This window comes from Myodes glareolus, chromosome 16 (genome assembly GCF_982192425.1).
Source record: "Myodes glareolus chromosome 16, mMyoGla1.1, whole genome shotgun sequence".
NCBI lineage: Eukaryota > Metazoa > Chordata > Mammalia > Rodentia > Cricetidae > Myodes > Myodes glareolus.
This window is the reverse complement of record NC_142041.1, coordinates 13,796,915-13,820,239: the sequence shown is the minus strand read 5'-3', so window position 1 is coordinate 13,820,239 and position 23,325 is coordinate 13,796,915. Positions and strand designations below refer to the sequence as shown.

The 23,325-nt window shown below is 39.9% G+C and overlaps 1 protein-coding gene across 1 annotated transcript in view; it reads left to right on the top strand.

The window, feature by feature from the left end:
• Nucleotides 1–23,325, top strand: part of Rp1 (RP1 axonemal microtubule associated) — a 212,031-nt gene that overhangs the window by 76,794 nt on the left and 111,912 nt on the right. The window contains exon 6 of the mRNA XM_085677053.2: nucleotides 700–832. Coding sequence (XP_085533179.2) covers nucleotides 700–832 — 133 coding nt within the window. The remainder of the gene's footprint in view (nucleotides 1–699; nucleotides 833–23,325) is intronic.

Below are 23,325 nucleotides of genomic sequence, written 5' to 3'. Positions count from 1 at the left end.
TCCCTGACTTTTGTATAAGATAATGTTCTTGTTTTTGCCTTTTAGACCTTTCAAAGAAGGAGATAAAGTTGACACTTGGTTACGTAACATTTTTATTTTGTTGAATAAGTTTATAAAAGTTTATCATAAATCCATTTCCATCTAATTTAGTTACCACCTAATAGCTAATATTATATTAATTATGAAGTTAGTGTGCTGTGACACTTGTTAAATGATTTGAAAAGGTTATGTAATATTGTAATGGAAAAATACAGCAATCAGAGTGAAATATTCTTTCATTTCTCTAACACAAAAACATTCTCACTGAAAGAGCTCTCCTGCCTGACAGCCCCTGGAGAAAGGAAACTTCTCTGTTGCAGGAGGGGAGATGATGGGATTGAACTAGGACTTTGTGCCTGGTAAACTTATATCCACCTCTGAGTTGCTCCACTTCCCAAGACACAACTGCTCCAAGATACATTCTTTATTCAGAAACTTATTCGAAGTATATATATATATATATATATATATATATATATATATATATATATGTATATATACCTTGCATGGTTTGCTGTTTTGGTTAAATAAGATTCCAGATGGTGGGCTATTACCATTTTATTCAAAACTCTGTAGTTTGTAAGTTTGAACTATGACCTAAGTATTAGGCTTGGACAAAATCCACCTTATTATTTGATACTTTTTTTTCTGCTATTACAGATTGAATTGCAAAATATAAATTCTGGAGAAAAGTTTTATATTCCTGTTCAACGATGGCTGGCACAAGAGCGGGAGGATGGAGAAATCTGCCGAGAATTCCCGATTTTAAGTAAAGGACAACCTGTCCTTCCGGGTAAGGAGGAGTGAAGTTCAGGTTCTGCAGATCAAAGCAACTTTCTCAATAAATTCATGTTGATAAGTGATTGAATGAGTGATTAATATGGTTAATGTTTAAATCAATTATTGTTGCTCTATGAAAAATGCATGCAAATGTTTTAAAATTGTTTTTTACACCAGTGTTCAGTAATATGTTCTTATTGTAGTTAGTCCTATTGGAAGGTCGACTGAAATGCCACTTAATGAAAATAAGATTAATTAATAGACGATAATAGTCAACATCTTCTAGAGCAGTGGTTCTCAGCTTTCTCAGTATTGTGACCCTTTAATACAGTTTCTCATATCATGGTGACCTCTGACTATAAAATTATTTTGTTACTACTTCATAACTGTAATTTTGCTACTGTTATGAATTGTAATGTAAATATTTTTGGAGATGGAAGCTTTTTATGGGGGTTGTGACTCACAGGTTAAGAACTGCAGCTCTACAGGAGTAGAACTAAGTGAATAGAAGAGTGGGTTTGTCCTCCTGTCTCACACAGCCTATACACAGTAATATACCTAGTATAGTCTTGATGTTCAGTAGTGGCTGCCTTCACACTGGAAAGACCAGGAACAGGTAACCCTCTCAATCTACCAGGTTGGATGCTTCAGCTGTCTCTACCTGGCACTGTAGGCCTGAGGATTTCTAACCAGCCACTGGTGTTCAGTCTATGTTGGAGGCCCGCAGAAACTATATTCTATCATTAATGAAACAGTGTAGCAGCAGAGGCAGCAGTAAGAGTATAGCATAGTTGAACTCATCAACAGGGTAGTTGAACTTGCCAGGGAAGTGCTAAGGCAAACAGGAGAACAAAGTTTTCCTGCAGATCTCCTTTATGAGGCTCTTCCCATTTTAAGTAACATTGATTAAGAAAATCCATTAATCTATAAAGCAAAAGAAATTATAAGCTGAGTAAAAATGGAGCCTACAAAATAATAAAGAATCATTTCCAGCCATACATTTGAGAGAGAATTAATATTCAGACTATACAAAGAAAACTTAAGAATCAAGGAAACAAGCAACCTAAGAAAAAAGTTATGAATCTGAATAAAGAGTATTCATAAGAACAAATAAAAATGGCTAACAAACATCTTTAATGTGCTTAATGTCTTTAGTAAACAAGGACATATATACTCTGTAATCTTACCACAGTCAGAATTGCTAAAACCCATAAAACAACGGACAACAAGGGCTTATGAGGATACAATGTAGGCAGAGGTTGCTTGCTTGTTTCCCAGCTGCCCAGACCCCAAATAATCACACAGTATAGCAACCGGGCTACTACGTTTTCTACGGTACTTATGTCTGTAGTGCAGTGTCTGCACTACGAGATGTTTTGAGTTTGCGAGTCGGGCAAGGGCCTGGAGATTTAAACACATAAAGACACACAGAGACACGGGGCAACCTTGAAACAAGAATGCCCACTTTATTGTGCTCAAGAGCAGCTTATATAGTGTTTTGGTCACGCCACAGCACTCAGGATCTTTCTGCTGCAAGCCACCAGAAACCACTCCCCTGCCATCAGGGTCTCCTTGCTCCTGGCAGCTGCAGGCTGTTCAGAGCAGAGGAAAACAAGTTGTTTACAGGAAATTCAGGGTCTGGAGGCCTGCAGTCCCCAACAACACAGAAACTATATTAATTACAATACTGTTTGGCTAATGACTCTAACATATTCCTAACTAGCTCTTACACCTTGAATTAATCCATTTTTATTATTTTTTATTTTACCATGAGGCTCGTGGTTTACTGGTAAGTTTCCCAGGCATCTACTTCCTTTGGAGGCTACATGGCATCTCCTTGACTCCGCCCTCTTTTCTCCTCTGTCTCTGCTTGGAATTCCCACCTTGCTCTATTCTGCCCTGCCAGAGACCCAAAGAAACTTCTTTATTAACTAATGGTAACAAAGCACATTCACAACATACAGAGAGAAATCCCTCATCGATACAGGGAAAGGATTATTGTATCTTAGTATAGCTGCTAGGGGAATACATATAGTGAAAACTCAAAAGCTAAAAAAGGCCTACCATCCGACCCAGAAATAATGCTCCTTCACATTTATTCAACAGGCTCAATATCCTACTACAGAACTCTTAGACATTTTCTTTGCAGTTCTATTCACAACAGTCAGGAAAGGGACACAGCCTAGACATCCTTTAACTGAAGAATGGATAATAAGAATATTATCCATTTATATTTAATTATATTATCCATATTTAGCTGTATAGAAAAATTAAGTCACAAAATTTGCAGGTATATGGATTGAATTAGAAAAAAAATTATGCTGAGTGAGGCAATTGAGACTCAGAGAGACAAAAGCTTCATGTATCATTTGTGGATCCTAATTATGGATATTTAGATTGAGCGTGTAATCTGAAGTGAATACAGAAGCCAGATTGTAGAAGGGACTTATGAGAAAGGGATGCAGGACATTTGGTGAGGGGCTTAGTATGGGTGCTATAGAGGGAAAGGGGGGGAAACAGGAGGAGGAACCCTAAATGGAGAAGAGTTGGAACACAATATAGAGCAAAAAGGAGGATGGAGAGATAAATAACTTTAAAGGTATTTATAAAAACTATAGGGGAACATTATTTTATAAACGTAAAATAATATTACCTCACAAGAGTCATAGACTATCTAACTAAAACTCTGGTGCCCGATCTGGAGACATTCTTTTGAATCCTTAGCCAAGAGGGGCCAAGAAAACCCCAAACAGTACAAGCTGGCATTGTTGCCACAATTATTAGAACTTCAAGGTAAGACCCTGTTGCTGTGTCTTACTACATACTTCAGACATAGGACATGAATCTGAACTCAAGCCAACTGGTGCCTACATATTAACATATTTTTATCTGTAGTCTCATCTAGTAGTTTCAAAGTTTACAGTTTTACCTTAATTAATTTGGAATAGATAGATGAGGATCTAGTTTAACCTTTCTGCATATGTATATATAGTCTTCTCAGCAGCAGCTGATGGCTGTAGCCCCATGAATTTATTCTTTGTTTCCACTCTTCTGTTCTGTTCTGTTCTATTGGTCTAAACACTGATTTTGTGCCAGTTCCATGCTGCTTTGTTATTCTGATTTTGGAGTGTGAGTTTTTTGAGACAGAGCAACAAAATTCTTAATCAGTTACTATAATATATTCAACCTCTCTCTTTTTGTGGTTATTCTGATTATTTGAGGCCTTTTGTATTTATTTGTGTTTATCTGCCTTCCTTCCTCCTTCTCCCACTCTCTCTCTCTCTCTCTCTCTGTGTGTGTGTGTGTGTGTGTGTGTGTGTGTGTGTCTGTCTGTCTCCCTCTCTCTTTCTTTTATTTTGGTTTTTTGATGTGGGATGTCCTTAAGTATATGTGTTCCTTTTTCTTGGTTGATGAGTAAAGCTGTTTCAGTCAATGGCTTAGCAGAGTGAAGCCAGGTGGGAAATCCAAACAGACACAGATAGATAGATAGATAGATAGATAGATAGATAGATAGATAGATAGATAGATAGAAAAGGTAGAGTAGAGGAGTTGCCATGTAGCCATCAAAGGAGAAACATGACAGAACATTACCAGTAAACCACAGTCTCATGGTGATACATAGATTAATAAAAATGGGTTAATTTAAGATGTAAAAGCTAACTAGGAATATGCCTGAGCCATTAGCTAAGAGTGTTGTAATCAATATAGTTTCTGTATGATTATTCAGCTCCCTAGCTTTCTGAGAGTCTAACTTCATGTAGGATGTACTGGTGGCAGACATGGTTTTTTTTTTTGCCACAACTCTGTGAAGTTTCAATGTCCCTGACACTGCCCAGAGGCATGGCATGGTGCCAGATGCTCAGAAACACTATGTTTGGTGGCAGGGCCTCTTAAAAGAACTTCAAGGTTCTTGCAGCTAAGGTTGAGTCAGAAAGCTTCTCTTAAAGGAGATGCATCTTTGATCTATTAGTGCAGGCTTATTATTAACTTTCTCTTGCAACTTAAATTAACCGATAATTCTTGTCTGTGTTTAGCCCTGAGGCTGGGTACCTTTTCTCAGTGAGAATTCATCTTGCTTCTTCTCCATGTGGTTGCTGACTGTGTCTATGTCTTACTTCTTCCCAGAATACTTAGTCTGGTGCTCCTGCCTATAATTCCTTCCTGGCTACTGACCAATCAGCATTTTATTAAATCGGTACGAGTGACAAATCTTTACAGTTGTACAAAAGCATTATCCCATAGCAGGCTAATTTAAAGAATTTTGAATCAATGGTATTGGCAGAAAAGATCTCAAAACAGCCTTGTACTGTGTCACATGATTATTAGTGACCAGTCTTATGCAGATCTATAATGAAAAGAAGCAAGCTAAGCAAGGAAAAAATGCAGTTAAAGAAGAAAACAGGTATATTCCCAAGAGTGGAATTGCTGGATCCTGAGGTAGGTTGACTCCCAGTTTCCTGAGAAACCACCACACTGATTTCCAAAGTGGTTGCACAAGTTTGCATTCCCATCAACAATGGATGAGTGTTCTCCTTACTCCACAACCTCTCCAGCATAGGCTATCATTGGTGTTTTTGATTTTAGCCATTCTGACAGATGTAAGATGGTATCTCAAAGTTGTTTTGATTTGCATTTCCCTGATCGCTAAGGAGGCTGAACATGACCTTAAGTGTCTTTTGGCCATTTGAACTTCTTCTGTTGAGAATCCTCTGTTCCGTTCAGTACCCCATTTTTTAATTGGGTTAATTAGAGTTTTAATGTCTAGTTTCTTGAGTTCTTTATATATTTTGGAGATCAGACCTTTGTCTGATGCGAGGTTGGTAAAGATCTTCTCCCATTCAGTAGGCTGCCTTTTTGTCTTAATGACAGTATCCTTTGCATTACAGAAGCTTCTCAGTATCAGGAGGTCCCATTTATTCATTATTGCTCCTATTGACTGTGCTACTGGGGTTATACGAAGTAATTGGTCTCCTGTGCCCATGTGTTGCAGACTACTTCCCACTTTTTCTTCTATCAGGTTCAGTGTGTTCAGATTGATATTGAGGTCTTTAATCCATTTGGACTTGAGTTTTGTGCATGGTGATAGATATGGATCTATTTTCATTCTTCTACATGTTGAAATCTAGTTATGCCAGCACCATTTGTTAAAATGCTTTCTTTCTTCCATTGTATAATTTTAGCTCCTTTGTCGAAAATCAAATGTTCATAGGTTTGTGGGTAAAAGCATTTGTACAACTATGTTCATAGAAGCACTATTTGTAATAGCCAGAACCTGGAAACAACCTAGGGGCCCCTCAATAGAAGAATGGATAAAGAAGGTGTGGCACATATATACTTTAGAGTTCTACTCAGCAGTAAAAAGCAATGATATCTTGAACTTTGCATGCCAATGGATGGAAATAGAAAACACTTTACTGAGTGAGATAACCCAGACCAAAAGGAGGAATATGGTATGTACTCACTCATAAGTGGATTCTAGCCATAAATAAAGGACATTGAGTCTATAATTCATGATCCTAGAGAAGCTAAATAAGAAGGTAAACCCAAAGAAAAACATATATTTTTCCTCCGGGATATTGGAAGTTGACAAAATTGTCGGGCAAAAGTTGAGAGCAGGGAGTGGGGATGAATTGGGGGAAGGGGAGATGGGGAGAGAGAGGGGAGGAGGATTGGGGAGGGCTTGGGGGAATGGAATAATTGAGATGGAGGAAGGGTGGATATGGGAGCAGGGAAGAAGTTATCCTAACCAAGGGAGACATTTTAAGGGCTGACTAGAGTCTTGGCTCTAGAGAGGTTCCTAGGTGTCCAAGGGGATTTCCCCAACTAGTTCCATGGGCAGCAGAGGAGAGAGCGCCTGAACTGGCCTTGTCCTATAGCCACACTGATGAATATCTTGCATATCACCATAGAACCTTCATCCGGTGATGGATGGAGATAGAGACAGAGACCCACATTGGAGCACTGGACTGAGCTCCCAAGGTCCAAATGAGGAGCAGAAGGAGGGAGAACATGAGCAAGGAAGACAGAACCGTGATGGTTGCATCTGCCCACTGAGTCAAAGGGACTGATCTAATGGGAGCTCACCAAGGTCAGCTGGACTGGGAGTGATGGAGCAGATGATCAAACTGGACTCTCTGAATGTGGCTGACAGTGAGGGCTGACTGAGAAGCCAAGGACAATGGCATTGGGTTTTGATTGTACTGCATGGACTGGTCTTGTGGGAGCCTAGCCTCTTTGGATGTCACCTTCCTAGACCTGGAGGCATGGGGAGGACCTTGAACTTACCACAGGGCAGGAAACCCTGACTGCTCTTAGGACTGGAGAGGGAGGGGGAGAGGGAGTGGAGGGAGTGGGAGGGTATTGGAAGAAGGGGAGGTGGTGGAAATTTTTAATAAATAAAAAATATTCTAAATAAGAGAAGAAAATGGAATATTTAAAAGGCTAAAGTCCAAAATCTCTTTGGAGACTCCTAGCAATCTCTTAATGGCAATCCCCTATAAAATCAAAATGAAAAGTAGGATCACATACTTCCAACATACAAAGGTAGAGGTCCTGAATTCCAAAGGAGAGGAAAGGGGGCATGGTGAAGAAATACTGAACCAAAGTAAGGTCTAAAACCAGCATGGCTAATTCCACACTCTGAGAACTCTCACTGGTCTAGCTTTCCCTGCCTACCTAAGTTCTGCCTTGCTATAGGTCCAAAAGCAGTTTCTTTATTCATTAATGGTAATTACAGCACACAGGGGAATCCCACATCACCCACTTTTCTTCCTTCCTTCCTCCCTTCTTTCCTCCCTCCCTTCCTTCCTTCTTTCTTCCCTTCTTCTTTTATTTTTTGAGACAGGATTTCTCTATATAACAGCCTAGGGTGTATTGGCACTCACTTTGTAGACCAGGCTGGCTTTGAACTCACAGAGATCCACCTATTTCTGCTTCCTGAGTGCCAGGATTAAAGATGCTTACCAGCATGCCCAGCAGGATTATTTCTTTTAATGTATGGGGAACATAACAATATTCATAAAATAAGATAGTATTATCATAAGACCATGTAGTCCTACAAGGAATACAAAACAAAATTTTAAAAGGAGAAATTTAAATCTGAGCAAACCATTTCATTGCTAGTTTATGGACAATACACTCAAAAAAAATCAATGTCCACTGTCAGAAAAATAGAATTTTGGTATATAACAAAAATAAAGTCGTCTGAAATAAAAAAGAAGTCAACCCTGCTATATTTGATGAACACCTGTAGTCTTTCTGTGACTGCAGGATTATGTGGGAATATTATTTAATCTTTTGGAGAAGCCTTATAGTGTTTACACGGTAATTCCAGAATGTTTTAACAACAGTACACAGGTGTTGAAACTATTGTTTGTTTTTAGTTTTCTTCCCTCATTTTTTGTAGCACTTGTTTCTGTTATGTTCACATTGGCTATCTGAATGGGTGAGTAGTGTTTTATACTGTGTCATTTCTTTGAATTGGTTCTATATTTATGCTGAGTTTTCACATGCTTCAAGATCATTTAGTTATTTTATGTGGAGAATTATCTCTTATTTTCTCAAACTATGAATTTTTTGTCTTTCGTTATTTTTGTTGAATTTCACAGTTCCTTCTGTTTTCTGTATATGATACCCATAATAAATATACAATTTGTAATTATTTCTCACAATTTTATGGCTTACTTATTCATGCTCTTGATTTTTTTCTTTCACAGTGTGGAATATTTTTAGTTTAATATTATATGCATATCTCTGCTTTTGCCTTTCTTGCCTATTATTTTGCTCTCTTGCCTGAAAAATCAATGTGAAATTTGTTCTACCATTCCTTTCTCTGTATTTTTTTTGCAGGTTTTTTTTTTTAATCTTGGATCTTGTGTGTAGGTCCTCAGTGCATTTTGAGTTATTTTCTGAGTACAACATAAGGGACTAGCTCATTATTTCTCTTGTAGATAGCTAGCTTGCCAGCACCTTTCACTAAAGAAGTTGCCGTCCCCTCTTGTGTAGTTTTCTCATCCTTGTTGACTGGATGTTGAATTTCAGTGCTGCTGCTGTGCTCTCTATCATTCATTTCCATCATTTTGTAGAATGCTGTGCTACCTTTTCCTCTGTAGCATGTTTTCAAATCAAGATAATGGAAGTAGTGAGAACATTTTGCTCTTCAGGGCAAAATTAATTAGAGATAATTAAATCTAGATAATGCTGTATTTTATTATGCTTTTTATTTCAATAAGTTTTACACTGAATTTTTATATTGATTACACTATATTTTTAGATTTCTCTAGATCATATAGATATTTAAATAATATTAATTCCTTCATTTATAAGCATGGACTATCTTTCTGTTTGCTCTTTCATTGCTGAATTTATTTCAGAAATATTTCATAGTTTCCAGTGACAAGTGCTTTGTTGTCTTGGGTCAACTGAGTTTTAAGTATTTCATTCTCTTTGAGACTTATTATAAATGTAGTGATTTCAGCTTTGAATCTTTAAATTCATGTGTACATAAATTGGAGGATCTCGTTAAGTCAGGAAACTAGGAAGGGACCATGGGGTGTGAGATTTCAAGGAAAAGGGATAGAAGGCAAGAGGGACTAAGGAAAGAAGGAACAATGAAACAAAGAAAGCAGATTGGAGGAAAGGAAGTATGAGGAAGGGTGACTAATACTAAAGATCTTTGACTGTGCCCTATGAAAATCTATATAAGTATCCTAAAGTATACACACACACACACACACACACACACACACACACACACACACACACACAAAATGCCTCCCCCGGATACCATTGTTAGTTAAATAAAATCCCAGTGCCAGGTATATGTTATTTCTTTTTGAGTTGTTGGTCATTAAGATCTCATAAACCTCTCCAGATATTCCAGGCTATTGCCGTTGCTCTTGGTTACCTTAAGGAATTTGATGATCAAACTCTGTTGCTGAAGACTCCAAATACCTGAATCATAGGCTACACAGAAGTCAAGTTGTAAACTTCATTCCTATTGGATAGCTTTCATAGTGCTGCAATTCTATGCATACTACTAGGGAAGAAATGTCATAATCTGTCTGTGAACTGTATAATATAATAATATATAATACAGATATATAATAACTACTGATCTAAAAATACATAAATGCAGGGGCAACAGTGTCAAGGAAGTTATGGAAATAACCAAGTACTTTCTGATTGCATTTGAAGTTGGCTTTGTAAAATGGAATGCATACTACTGTTAACTGGGCCAAAACCCATGGCTGGTTAGGTTACAGGCCTTATGGGAATTCCTAGAACCTTGCAGTGTTATTCTCCTAAATGAGCATAGCAATAAACTTGCCCTAAGTTCTTATAAATATATATGTAAAGTAGAGCATTTCTCAACCCTTAGCTGTGAGATTCTTTTTCAGTAGATGATGTTAATACAGTGAATAATGGTTAACATGGAGAGAATTAAAGACTGTGAAATGCTCATCTCTAAATGGGACATCTGGGTCATACCCTGTTACACCCAAGGCTCGGAGATTACTGTGGAAGAAGATATGGGAAGTTTGTAAAAGCTAGAGGGAGTGAATGCCCGTTATAAAAAAAAGAGCATTTGCTGGATGTAAAAGCCCAATTGCGTAGGTGAACTCACAGTGGCTATTACTGTATGCACAAGAACAGCGTAAGATCAAGGCAGCCAGAGTTCGTAGGTGAATGGGGAAGAGACTCATGAAATCCCACCCCTATTTTGAGGACTGTTAGCAACTAATAACTGCTGGATGGAAAGTCAATTATTTTGAGGTGCGCAGGCCTCTGGCTTCTGTTACACTATCAATACTGGGCCCACACTGGACTCTTCTTGAGTATCCTGTTGTTGCCTTGTGTTCTGGAGATTCTATGGTTTTGGATCTGCATGTCAGGCCCTCTTACTTGCTCCAGCTGTTCATAGGATAGCTGTTCATAGTTCTGGTTCCAGGCCTGTGTGGTAGCTGGGTTGGTCAGCCTGCCAGCTCTCCATTCTCATGCCCCTGAGGTTGTCTTTCCTTCATGCCTGTGAGGTTGTCTTTCCTACCTGTTGTAGGTAGCAAGGGGTGGGGAGATGTGCAAAGGTCATATTTCTCTTATCCTAGCCATCCAGTGGTTTACCAGGGAGGAAACAGGGGCAGCTCTCTGGCTCTCACGCCTACAGGCCCAGCTCACCTCTGCCCCACCAACAAGGTCAGCTCTAGTGTGCTGCCCAGACAGGAGGCTGTGCTTGCTCTCCCGTGCGCTGAAGCTGATGAGGGGCAGGGACAGTTCTCCCATTCTCAGGGCTCTCTCACCTGCTGCAGGCAATTTATTCCTCACCAATGCCACCACATGCAGGTGCTCAGTACTCCTGCTCTTGTGTCTCCTGACACTCATCTGTGACTGTTCCAACAGCATCTGTTCTATTATGCTGCCTGGGCTGGATGCAGGGCCTGCTTTCTTGAGTGCTGCAACTGGAGAGAGGTGGGATCAGTTCTCTGGCTCTCTTGATTCTGAATCCAGGCTTTCTAGCCTGCTCTCCCGAGTGGTACAGTTAGGGATGGGCAGCGCCAATACTGTGCAACTGTATCCTTACTGCTTTTGGTGGCAACAGGAGCCACAGACGTAAGACCGGTGCTGCAGCAAGGCCGTGGAGCCAGACATGGCCCTGGCTGTAGGTTAAGCCCATAGGATGCTCTGGCAATGGGTGGCAGAGCATGTTACTCAGGTGTGCATGGGCCTGGCAGCAGCACAGCCCAAGAAGGCTATAGGGGGAGGCCCAGATTCTGGGAAATGGCGAGGCCTTTGGTGACAACACGGGCCGCAGACATCAGTACCTTGCAATAGGATCACAAATTCAGACATGATCTTTTTTTTTCGATGAGAAAGTAATTTTATTAAATTATAAAAGTTTCCATTTCCGCCCCTCCTCCCAACACCCTCCCACTCCCCCCACTCCCTCTCCTCCTCCCTCTCCATCCCTAAGAGCAGTCAGGGTTTCCTGCCCTGTGGGAAGTTCAAGTTCCTCCCCCACTCCCTCCAGGTCCAGGAAGGTGAGTATCAAAACAGACTGGATCCCCAAAATCCAGTATATGCAGAGGAAACAAGTCCCAGTGTCATTGTCAATGGCTTTTCAGAAAGATTCCGGCCAGCCACATTCAGAGAATCCGGCCACATTCAGAGAATCTGGTTAGATCACGTGCTCGTTCAGTCCCAGTCCAACTGGCCTTGGTGAACTCTCATTAGATCAGTCCCCTTGTATCAGTGGGTGATCGCACCCCTCACAGTCCTTATTTCCTTTTTCATTTTCTCCCTCCTTCTGTTCCTCATTTAGACCTTGGGGGCTCAGTCCAGTGCTCCAATGTGGGTCTCTGTCTCAATCTCCATCCATCAACGGGTGAAGGTTCCCTCTGGTCTTGCCTTCTTTGCTCACGTTCTCTTTCCTTCTGCTTCTCGTTTGGACCTAGGGAGTTAACTCCAGTGTTCCAATGTGTGTCTCTGTCTCTATCTCCATCCATCGCCAGAAGAAGGTTCTATGGTGATAAGCAAAATATTCATCAGTATGGTTATGGGCCAAGGCCAGTTCAGGCACCCTCTTCTCTGTCCAGAGAACAATCTGGGGAATCTCTCCTTGGGCCTGAAATCCCTTTTATAGTCAAGTCTCTTGTAAACCCTAAAATGACTCCCTTAGTTGAAATATATTCTTCCCTGATCCCATATCCATCCTTCCTCCCTCCCCCCCATCCCAGTCCACCAAGCTTTCCCCATTCCTCCCGTACTCCCTTCTCTCTAACCCTCTCCCCTTCCAACAACCCTCCCCCCCCCATGCACCCGAGGTTACCTGGGACTCTTGTCTATTTCCAATCTCCAGGAGGATAACTACATGATTTTCATCAGGTTCACCTTCTTATTTAGCTTCTTTAGGATCACGAATAATAGGCTCAAAGACCTTTAATTAAGGTTAGAATCCACTTATGAGTGAATACATACCATATTCCTCTTTTTGGGTCTGGCTTAACTCACTCAGTAAAGCGTTTTCTATTTCCATCCATTTGCATGCAAAATTCAAGATGTCATTGTTTTTTATCGCTGAGTAAAACTCTAATGTGTATATGTTCCACACATTTTTTAACCATTCTTCTATTGAAGGGTACCTAGGTTGTTTCCAGGTTCTGGCTATTACAAATAGTGCTGCTATGAACATAGTAGAACAAATGCTTTTGTAGTATGATAGGGCATCTCTTGGGTATATTCCCAAGAGTGGAATTGCTGGGTCCTGAGGGAGGTTGACTCCCAGTTTCCTGAGAAACCGCCACACTGATTTCCACAGTGGCTGCACAAGTTTACATTCCCACCAACAATGGATGAGAGTTCCCCTCTCTCCACATCCTCTCCAGCATAGGCTATCATTGGTGTTTTTGAGTTTGGCTATTCTGACAGGTGTAAGATGATATCTCAAAGTTGTTTTGATTTGCATTTCCCTGATCGCTAAGGAGGTTGAGCATGACCTTAAGTGTCTTTTGGCCATTCGAAGTTCATCTGTTGTGAATTCTCTGTTCAGTTCAGTACCCCATTTTTTAATTGGGTTAATTAGAATTTTAGTGTCTAGTTTCTTGAGTTCTTTGTATATTTTGGAGATCAGACCTTTGCCTGATGAGGGGTTTGTGAAGATCTTCTCCCAGTCCGAAGGTAGCCTTTTTGTCTTACTGACAGTGTCCTTTGCTTTACAGAAGCTTCTCAGTTTCAGTAGGTTCCATTTATTCATTGATTCTCTTATTGTCTGCACTCCTGGGGTTCTGCTTAGGAAGTGGTCTCCTGTGCCTATATCTTGTAGACTATTTCCCACTTTCTCTTCAATCTTGTTCAAAGTGGTCGGATTAATGTTGATGTCTTTAATCCATTTGGACCTGAGTTTTGTGCATGGTGATAGATATGGATCTATTTTCATTCTTCTACAGGTTGACATCCAGTTATGCCAGCACCATTTGTTAAAGATGCTATCCTTCTTCCATTGTATACCTTTAGCTCCCTTGTCGAAAATCAGGTGTTCATAAGTTTGTGGGTTAATACCTGGGTCTTCTATTCAATTCCATAGGTCGACTTCTCTGTTGTTATGCCAATACCAAGCTGTTTTCAATACTGTTGCTCTGTAATAGAGTTTGAAGTCAGGGATGGTAATGCCTCCAGAAGTTCCTTTATTGTATAAGATTGTTTTGGCTATCCTGGGTTTTTTTGTTTTGCCATATAAACTTGATTATTGTTCTCTCAAGGCCTGTGAAGAAGTTTGATGGGATTTTGATGGGAATTGCATTGAATCTATAGATTGCTTTTGGTAGAATTGCCATTTTTCCTATGTTGATTCTCCCAATCCAAGAGCAGGGGAGGTCTTTCTATTTTCTGGTATCCTCCTCAATTTCTTTCTTCAAAGACTTAAAGTTCTTGTCAAATAGGTCTTTCACTTCCTTGGTTAGAGTTACCCCAAGATATTTTATGCTATTTGTGGCTATCATGAAAGGTGACATTTCTCTAATTTCCCTCTCTGCTTCATTATCCTTTGTGTATAGGAGGGCAACCGATTTTTTGGAGTTGATCTTGTATCCTGCCACATTACTAAAGGTGTTTATCAACTGTAGGAGTTCTTTGGTAGAGTTTTGGGGGTCGCTTATGTACACTATCATATCGTCTGCAAAATAACGAAAGTTTAACTTCATCCTTTCCAATTCGAATCCCCTTGATCCCCTTATGTTGTCTTATTGCTATTGCTAGAACTTCAAGCACTATATTGAAGAGGTATGGAGAGAGTGGACAGCCTTGTCGTGTTCCTGATTTTAGTGGAATGGCTTTGAGTTTCTCTCCATTCAATTTGATGTTAGCTGTCGGCTTGCTATATATTGTTTTCATTATATTTAGGTATGATCCTCGTATACCCAATCTCTCCAACACCATTATCATAAAGGGGTGTTGAATTTTGTCAAATGCTTTTTCAGCATCCAATGAAATGATCATATGGTTTTTTTTCTTTCAGTTTATTTATATGATGGATTTCATTGATAGATTTGCGTATGTTGAACCAGCCCTGCATCTCTGGGATGAAGCCCACTTGATCATAATGGATAATTTTTCTAATGTATTCTTGGATTCGGTTTGCCAGTATTTTATTGAGTATTTTTGCGTCAATGTTCATGAGTGAGATTGGTCTGTAATTCTCTTTCTTGGTCGTGTCTTTGTGTGGTTTTGGTATCAGGGTAACTGTAGCCTCATAAAAAGAGTTTGGCAATGATTCTTCTGTTTCTATATTGTGAAATATATTAAGGAGTATAGGTATTAGCTCTTCCTGGAAGTTCTGGTAGAATTCTGCATTGAAACCATCTGGCCCTGGGCTTTTTTTGGTAGGGAGATTTTTGATAACAGCTTCTAATTCTTCACGGCTGACAGGTCCATTTAGATTGTTCACCTGTTCTTGGTTCAACTTTGGTATATGGTACTTATCTAAATAAATGTCCATTTCTTTAACATTTTCCAACTTTGTGGCATATAAACTTTCCTAGTAAGATCTAATGATTCTCTGAATTTCCTCTGTGTCTGTGGTTATGTCCCCCTTTTCATTTCTGATCTTATTAATTTGCATGTTCTCTGCCGTTTGATTAATTTGGATAGGGGTTTGTCAATCTTGTTGATTTTCTCCAAGAACCAGCTTTTTGATTCATTGATTCTTTGGATTGTTTTCTGTGTTTCTATTTTGTTGATTTCAGCCCTCAGTTTGATTATTTCCAGTCTTCTACTCCTCCTGGGTGAATCAGCTTCTTTTTTTTTTCTAGAGCCTTCAAGTGTGCTGTTAAGTCTCCAATGTGTGCTTTCTCTGTTTTCTTTAATTGAGCACTTAGTGTTATGAACTTTCCTCTTAGCACTGCTTTCATAGTGTCCCATAGGTTTGAGTATGTTGTGTCTTTGTTTTCATTAAATTCAAGAAAGACTTTAATTTCTTTCTTTATTTCTTCCTTGACCCAGGGGTGATTCAGTAGTTGACTGTTCAACTTCCATGAGTTTGTTGGCTTCCTGGGGGTAGCACTGTTGTTGAATTCTAACTTTAATCCATGGTGGTCTGACAAGACACCGGTGGTTACTAATATTTTTTTGTATCTGTGGAAGTTTGCTTTGTTACCCAGTATGTGGTCAATTTTCGAGAAGGTTCCATGAGCTGCAGAGAAGAAGGTATATTCTTTCCTATTTGGGTGGAATGTTCTATAGATATCTGTTAAGTCCATTTGATTCAATACCTCCAATAATTCTCTTATTTCTCTGTTAGGTTTCTGTCTGATTGACCTGTCCATTGGTGAGAGAGGAGTGTTGAAGTCTCCTACTATTAGTGTGTGTGGTTTGATGACTGCCTTGACTTCTAGAAGTGTTTCTTTTACATAAGTAGGAGGCTTTATATTAGGAGCATAGATATTCAGGATTGAGACTTCCTCCTGATGAATTATTCCTGTTATGAGTATAAAATGTCCGTCTCCAACTTTTCTGATTGGTTTTAGTTTGAAGTCAATTTTGTTGGAAATTAGAATGGCCACACCTGCTTGTTTCTTAGGTCCGTTTGCTTGAAAAATCTTTTTCAAACCCTTTACTCTGAGTAGATGTCTGTCTTTGTGGTTGAGGTGTGTTTCTTGTAAACAGCAGAATGTTGGATCCTGTTTTCGTATCCAATCTCTTAGTCTGTGCCTTTTTATAGGTGAATTGAGTCCATTAATATTAAGTGATATTAATGACCAGTGGTTGTTGACCCCGGTTATTATTATTTTTGTTTGTTTGTTAAATAGAGTTTGTATGTGTCCCTTCTTTGAGTTAAGCTTGTGAAGGGTCGCTAGATGTCTGAGTCATTGTAGGCAGTGCTGGCAATGTTGGATTCCTTGGGTTGCGATTTTCCTTCTATTACTTTCTGTAAGACTGGGTTTGTGACTACGAATTGTTTAAATTTGTTCTTATCCTGGAATATTTTGTTTTCTCCATTGATAGTGAATGATAGCTTGGCTGGGTATAGTAGTCTGGGTTTGCATCCATGGTCTCTTAGTTTTTGCAGTACTTCTATCCAGGACCTTCTGGCTTTCATGGTTTCCATAGAGAAGTCCGGTGTAAGTCTGATAGGTTTACCTTTATAAGTTACTTGCCCTTTTTCCTTTGCAGCTCTTAATATTCTTTCTTTAATCTGTATGTTTTGTGTTTTTATTATTATATGGCAAGGGGATGTTTTTTTTTTTTGATCAAGTCTATTCGGTGTTCTGTATGCTTCTTGAACTTTCATAGGAATATCATTCTTTAGGTTGGGAAAGTTTTCTTCTATAATTTTGTTGAATATATTTTCTGGGCCTTTGATCTGCAATTCTTCTCCTTCTTCAATCCCTATTATTCTTAGATTTGGTTTTTTTATTGTGTCCCAGATTTCTTGAATGTTTTGTGATGAGAATTTGTTGGCTTTGCTGTTTTCTTTGATCAGAGCATTTATTTTCTCTATGGTATCTTCAGACTCTGAGATTCGTTCTTCCATCTCTTGTATCCTATTGGTTATGCTTGATTCTGTAGTCTCTGTTCGCTTACCTAGATTTTCCATATCCAGCCGGCCCTCGTTTTGTGTTTTCTTCATTGCCTCCATTTCAGTTTTCAATTCTTGAACTGTTTCCATTACCTGTTTGATTGTTTTTTCTTGGTTTCCCAGTGTATCATTCACGGATTTACTCATTTCTTCGAACTTTTTGTTGTACTTCTCATCCATTTCTTTACTCATTTCTTCAATCTTTTTGTTGTACTTCTCATCCAGTTCTTTAAGGGAGTTATTCATATCCTGTTTAAAGGACTCTATTGCTTTCATAATGGCACTTTTTTCCACTTCTTCTGAATTAAGAGGTTCAAGTCCTTCTATTGTAGGGTCGTTGGGATCTGGTGTTTTCATGTTGTTTTTCAGATTGTTGGATGAGGTCTTGCCTTGGCGTCTGCCCATCTCTTCCTTCAAATGCTCTCTATTGGATCTTCTGGTACCGGGTCAGGTTCCCTTGTTGGGCAGGGACTCCACTTACAGAAGGCTTACCTTTCCTCAGGCAGTCTATTGAAAGACAGGCACTCCCTCCTGCCAGGTTGCACTCATAGCCCAGGCCCAGCGCACAAGGGAGCTACTCTAGGGAGATCTTGTGGCCCCAGGGGGAATGGGGGAAGAGAAGAAGGTGTACCTGGATGAAGGCTGGGATGGGATTCGGGAGAGCTCCGCAGGGTGGAGCCACCACTACAGGGTGACCAGGAAGTCGAGGGGGCTGGGGAAAGTCTGAATTCCTCCTAGCCGAAGCCCTCGGGCCAGGAGCAAACTCACCCCTCCTCCAATGGATGTCTGCTAGAAGTTCACTGCCTCTTGCTGGCCTGAATGTGGCTGAGCTGACACAGGGCCCGCCTGTCCTCAGGCAGGCTATCAAAGCACAGGAACTGCCCCTGCCGGGCTGCGCCCACAGGCCTGGCCCTGCGTGCAAGGGAGCTGCTCTGGGGAGATCTTGTGGCCCCAGGGGGAAGGGGGGAGGAGAGGAAGTTGTACCTGGATGAAGGCTGGGATGGGATTCGGGAGAGCGCTGCAGGGTGGAGCCACCACTGCAGGGTGACCAGGAAGTCCTCAGTCATGATCTTAGGCACAGCCAGAGCCTGTATGTCATCGTGGACCTAGCTGACACTGAAGATCACCCGTAGGTCATAATTGCTTAAGTGGCAGCACGGCCCCCAAATGGCAACAAGTCACCAGGTAGCAGCCCAGACCTCGGGTATCCATTCAGCTTTTGATGGTAGCAGAAGTCACAGACATCAACACAGACCCCTAGCAGTAGGGTCACAGACCCAGACATGGCCTACTCCCACAGTTTGGATGAAGGGTTTTCTTATGTGGGAAAATTTTTTTTTTCTTAAGCAAAAAAGATATTTAAAACAAACATTTCCTACATTAATGGGATAATTATGTGATGCTTGTCGTTAATTATGCTAATATGTTTCATTGTGTTGATGTTGAATAATAATGCTTGCATACCCAGGAGTACACCTAACTTAGTCACAGTAAATGTGGTAGGCTAGGAGAGGAGCTCAGTCACGGAAAAGTGCCACACATTCCCACCAGCTTCAGTGAGTGTCCTCTGGTGTTAGAACTGAGCTGAATGCAGGAGAATCTGCTTTGTTTCTGTGGTTGTCATAAAGCTGGCTGGCCTCTCCAGGAGAATGCAGATCTAGGCTTGCTTTTGAGCTCTCTCTGATGACCTACGGACATTTGAAAAATGAACCAACTATTTTGTGTTTTTGTTTCTAAATTTGACTCCTAAGTGAATAATCTGTCAGTTGGTAAGAAAATCTCTAGTTCACTTTTATATTTGTTCTCTCCATTCTTGTGTGCAAAACAAACACTCTTTATTAGAAGGTGGCAGACCACCATTATTCTGACCTCCCTTTTCTATCTTCTTCCCTAGGGGTTAGCAATACAAGTTACTTTGTTGTCTTTTATTATCTTAAGGATATTTGAAGCATAGAATGCAGGCATGTCTTATTTTCCTGATGTGTTGTTTTTTGTTTTAATTGAAGGTTTTGACAACCCTGTTGCACCTGTCTTATAGTTGCCCTGTTTCCAATGCTGTGTTCATTTGGTGTGTTTCCCTATCGTATTTTGATTGGTAGTTTTCATGATATTCCAAATGTTTTCATGTTTGTTCATTATGATCTGCAATCAGTGATCTTTGATGTTATTATTATAATTGTTTTAAGGCACCACAGACTATGTTCGTAATCAACAAACTTAATGGGCCAATGTGTGTGTGTGTGTGTGTGTGTGTGTGTGTGTGTGCACTGATCAGCTCACAGATCATCTTCCTAACTATCTCCCTCTCTTCGGCTTCTCTATTGCCTGAGATATAACATTATTGGAGTTGGGTCAATTAATAATGCTAGAGTGGCCTCTAAGTGTTTTAATCTAAGGCTAAGTGCATGCCTAATTTTAAATAATAAAGTTAGAAGTGATCAAGTATAGTGACGGAGGAAGGCCAAGAGTCCAGAAAACTTGCAACCAGTTATTCAAACAGCCAGTTAGTCAAATAATGAAAAGCTCTTGAAAGAAATTAAACCTGTTGCTACAATGAACACACAAATGATGTGACCAAACTACCACTGATGCTGTTATAAGGTTTAGTGGTCCCCACACAGAATCAAATCACCCACAATGTTTTCTTAAGTTATAGCTTAGCCATGACAAAGAGCTTAACTATCTTGAATTCTGTAAATGCTGAAGGAAGAGCGAAGACTTCTGAAGAAAAGTTGGAAGCTCTAGAGGTTGTTTTGTTAGGTTTAATAAAAGAAAGTATCTCCCTGTCATGAAGATACAGTGAAGCAGTTGGCAGTGATGCCTTTGCTAGTTCTCTGGAAGGACCAGCTAAAAGTGAAGACTGCCCGTTAGACTGTAATGAAGCTTTTCTGGAAGGTGTGAGATGCAGACAAATCACTTGGTGATGAAAGAAAATGCAGTCAAGGTCTTCCTTACCTAGAGAAAAGTTATTATTTGTCCTCAAAACTTGAAAAAACAGACTAATTCTCTTGTTAGGGGATGTAGTTGGCCTACATTGGCCATTTTACTTTGAAGTCAATGGTCATTTACTGTTCTGGAAATCCCAGAACTACTGTGGGTGGTACTCAGTCTACTGTACCTGTCTGTATTCTACACCAGGGTGGCAAAGCCTAGATGACAGGATATCTGTTTACAATAGGAATTATTGAATACTTTAAGTCTGCTGTTTAAGCACATTGCTTAGAAGAAAATCCTTTCAGAATATTACTGCTCATGACAATGCTATTGGTCAGCCAATAGCTCTGATGGAGATATGCACTAAGACAATGCTATTGGTCAGCCAATAGCTCTGATGGAGATGTGCACTAAGACTAATGTTTCCATGCCATTAACACAACATACTGTCTGTAGCCCAAAGAATTATTTCTACTTTAAGTCATAATGTTTAGCTTCATGTGGTTGCCGTAGATATTGATTTTTCTGGCAGATCTCAGCTCAAATTTCTATAAAGGAGTTACCACTAAAAATGCCATTATGAATATTCACTATTGATAGGAAGAGATTAAAATTCAATGTTAACAGTAGTTTGGAGAAGTTGATTGCAACACTGAAGGATGACTTTCAGAAGTTGGAGACTTCAAAGAAGTCATGGTAGGATTAGCTACACAATTCAAAGTAGATGTGCTGGGTGGTTTTATGCCAAGTTGACACAAGCTAGAGTTATCTGAAAGAAGGGAACTTTAAGTGAGAAAATGCTTCCTATAGATCTGGTTGTAGGGGATTTTCTTAATTAGCGATTGATGGGGGAAGGCCCCACCCATTGTGGGTGGTGTCACCCCTGAACTGATGGTCCTGGATTCTACAAGAAAGCAGGCTGAGCAAGTCATGGAGGAAAAACCAGTAAGCAGCTCCCCTCCATGGCCTCTGTATCAGCTGCTGTCTCAGGTTCCTGCCCTGTTTGAGTTCCTGTCCTGACTCCCTTTGATAATGAACAGTACTGTGGAAGTGTAATCCAAATAGACCATTTACTCTCCAACTTGCCGTTTGGTCATGGTGTTTCATCACAGCAATAGAAACCCTACTAAGACATTAGATGTGATTGAATTTCTTGATGAAATCTTAGGACAAAACCTTAAAGAATGAACAATTACCTTTTATGTATAAAAATGGTTTAGTAAGAGGAAGTATTCTTAGTGAAGAATTTAGGAACAATAGATTTACAATACTACATTTAATATATTTGATATAGCAACAGCATTATTTGAGAAGACTGACTCTAATTTTGAAAGAAAGTTCAGTGTGGGAAAATTCTGTCAGATAGTATTGTGTGTTACAAAGTCTTTGCAGAAGGTGAATCATTCAGTGTGATTATTTTGTTTTAAGACATGGCCACCTTTACCCTGCCATGACCAGATGGCCACCATTAACATAAAGCAAGACCCTCCACTGGCAAAAAATAGAATGATTGAGAGATGGATGGTTCTGATGATTTTTATTTTTCCCAATGATGTTTTTTAAAAATTAATACACATACATTTTTAGACTAAATTCCATTAAATTCTACATATATTTTTAGACTAAATTCCATTAAATTCTATTAAACAGAACACATTTTAGTATGAAGATAGCATTTAAAAATGGAATTTACTCTAAAAAGTATTATTACGTTGCCCAGATTGGCCTTGAGTATCAGGGTTCAGCTGATTTCCTGCCCCAGTATCCTGACTATCTGGGACTACAGGGTTGTGACACTGCTCCTGATCATTAGTGAATGTAACCTTTATATCTACCAGGGAAACAAAGAACTGTGTGGCTTTAATGCAGCGATCTAGGACTAGACTGCTCATATCTGTGAGGTATAACTTTAACGAGAAGCCTTATTAGTCGACAGAGGATGATTGCAAAAGTAGCTGTACTCCTAAATAAACATAGCTCTTAGCGGTTTCCCCTTCCAAATCCCACCTTTGTATGATTGGCACCTGTGAACAGGTTACTGATGCTCAAGTACCAAGGATGGAAGTCAGGTGGGAAGATGGAGGGGAAGTACACTTGGGACTCTGACGTCAGTCCTCCTTGCCTCTGGATCACCACACGAGAACATTAGCTCCTTTCCTCTCCCTCAGATTCAGGGACCTCTGGTCACTTTTCAACGCATTTCTCATTGATGTCCTTCTTTTCTGGTCTGCTTATGAGACTGATCAGTGAATTCAAAATTTCACTTTGGAGGGTTTTGACAGTTCTGAAACTTTTATTTGACTCTTCTTTAAATTTTCTATTCCTCTGCTGCTGAGAGTTCTTGTTTGTTCATTTTGTCTTAAGAGCCCTCATAATTATTGGTGAGGGTGTTTGTATGATAGATATTCTCAAGTCCTTGCTATATAATAATACCAGTGTCATCTGGAAGCCGTCAGCTGTGAGCCAATGGTGCTGCTACCTCACTGGTCATGTCTCTTTAGCCTCTCTACACATGACAGCTGCGAGTTTTATGATTGCTCATTATCTTAAACACTGCAGTTACGAGTTTCTGCTCAGTAAAATTTATAAAGAATGTTAATAGTTTTGCTTTAGAGTGCAGTTGGCTACACTGGTTAGTTCCAGGTCACAAATTCCAATCTGTCTTTTGTGAACTGTGGTTCAAATATCTATTCAGTTTTTAAAGCCTTTCTAGTTCCCAGATCTTTCTATTCCTGTGGCTGAAAAGCTTGGGTTTAATTGTATTGTCCCATGTACTTCCAGTCTCCCTGTGTCTAGAGAAGAAAAAGTAAAATGGGCTTTGGGGGTTGATGACTCAATCTATTGCCATATAGCTCCACTAAACAGAAGGGAAATTTCCTCTCTTTCAAAATGTAGGCTCTTGGCTTCTAGGCAGAGGCACTGGGATTCCAGAGGCTGGACAATGGGGAGAAGGGTAGAACGTCTTTCCTTTGTCTTTATATTAGTAGCTCTAGCTCTTGCTTGTGGAA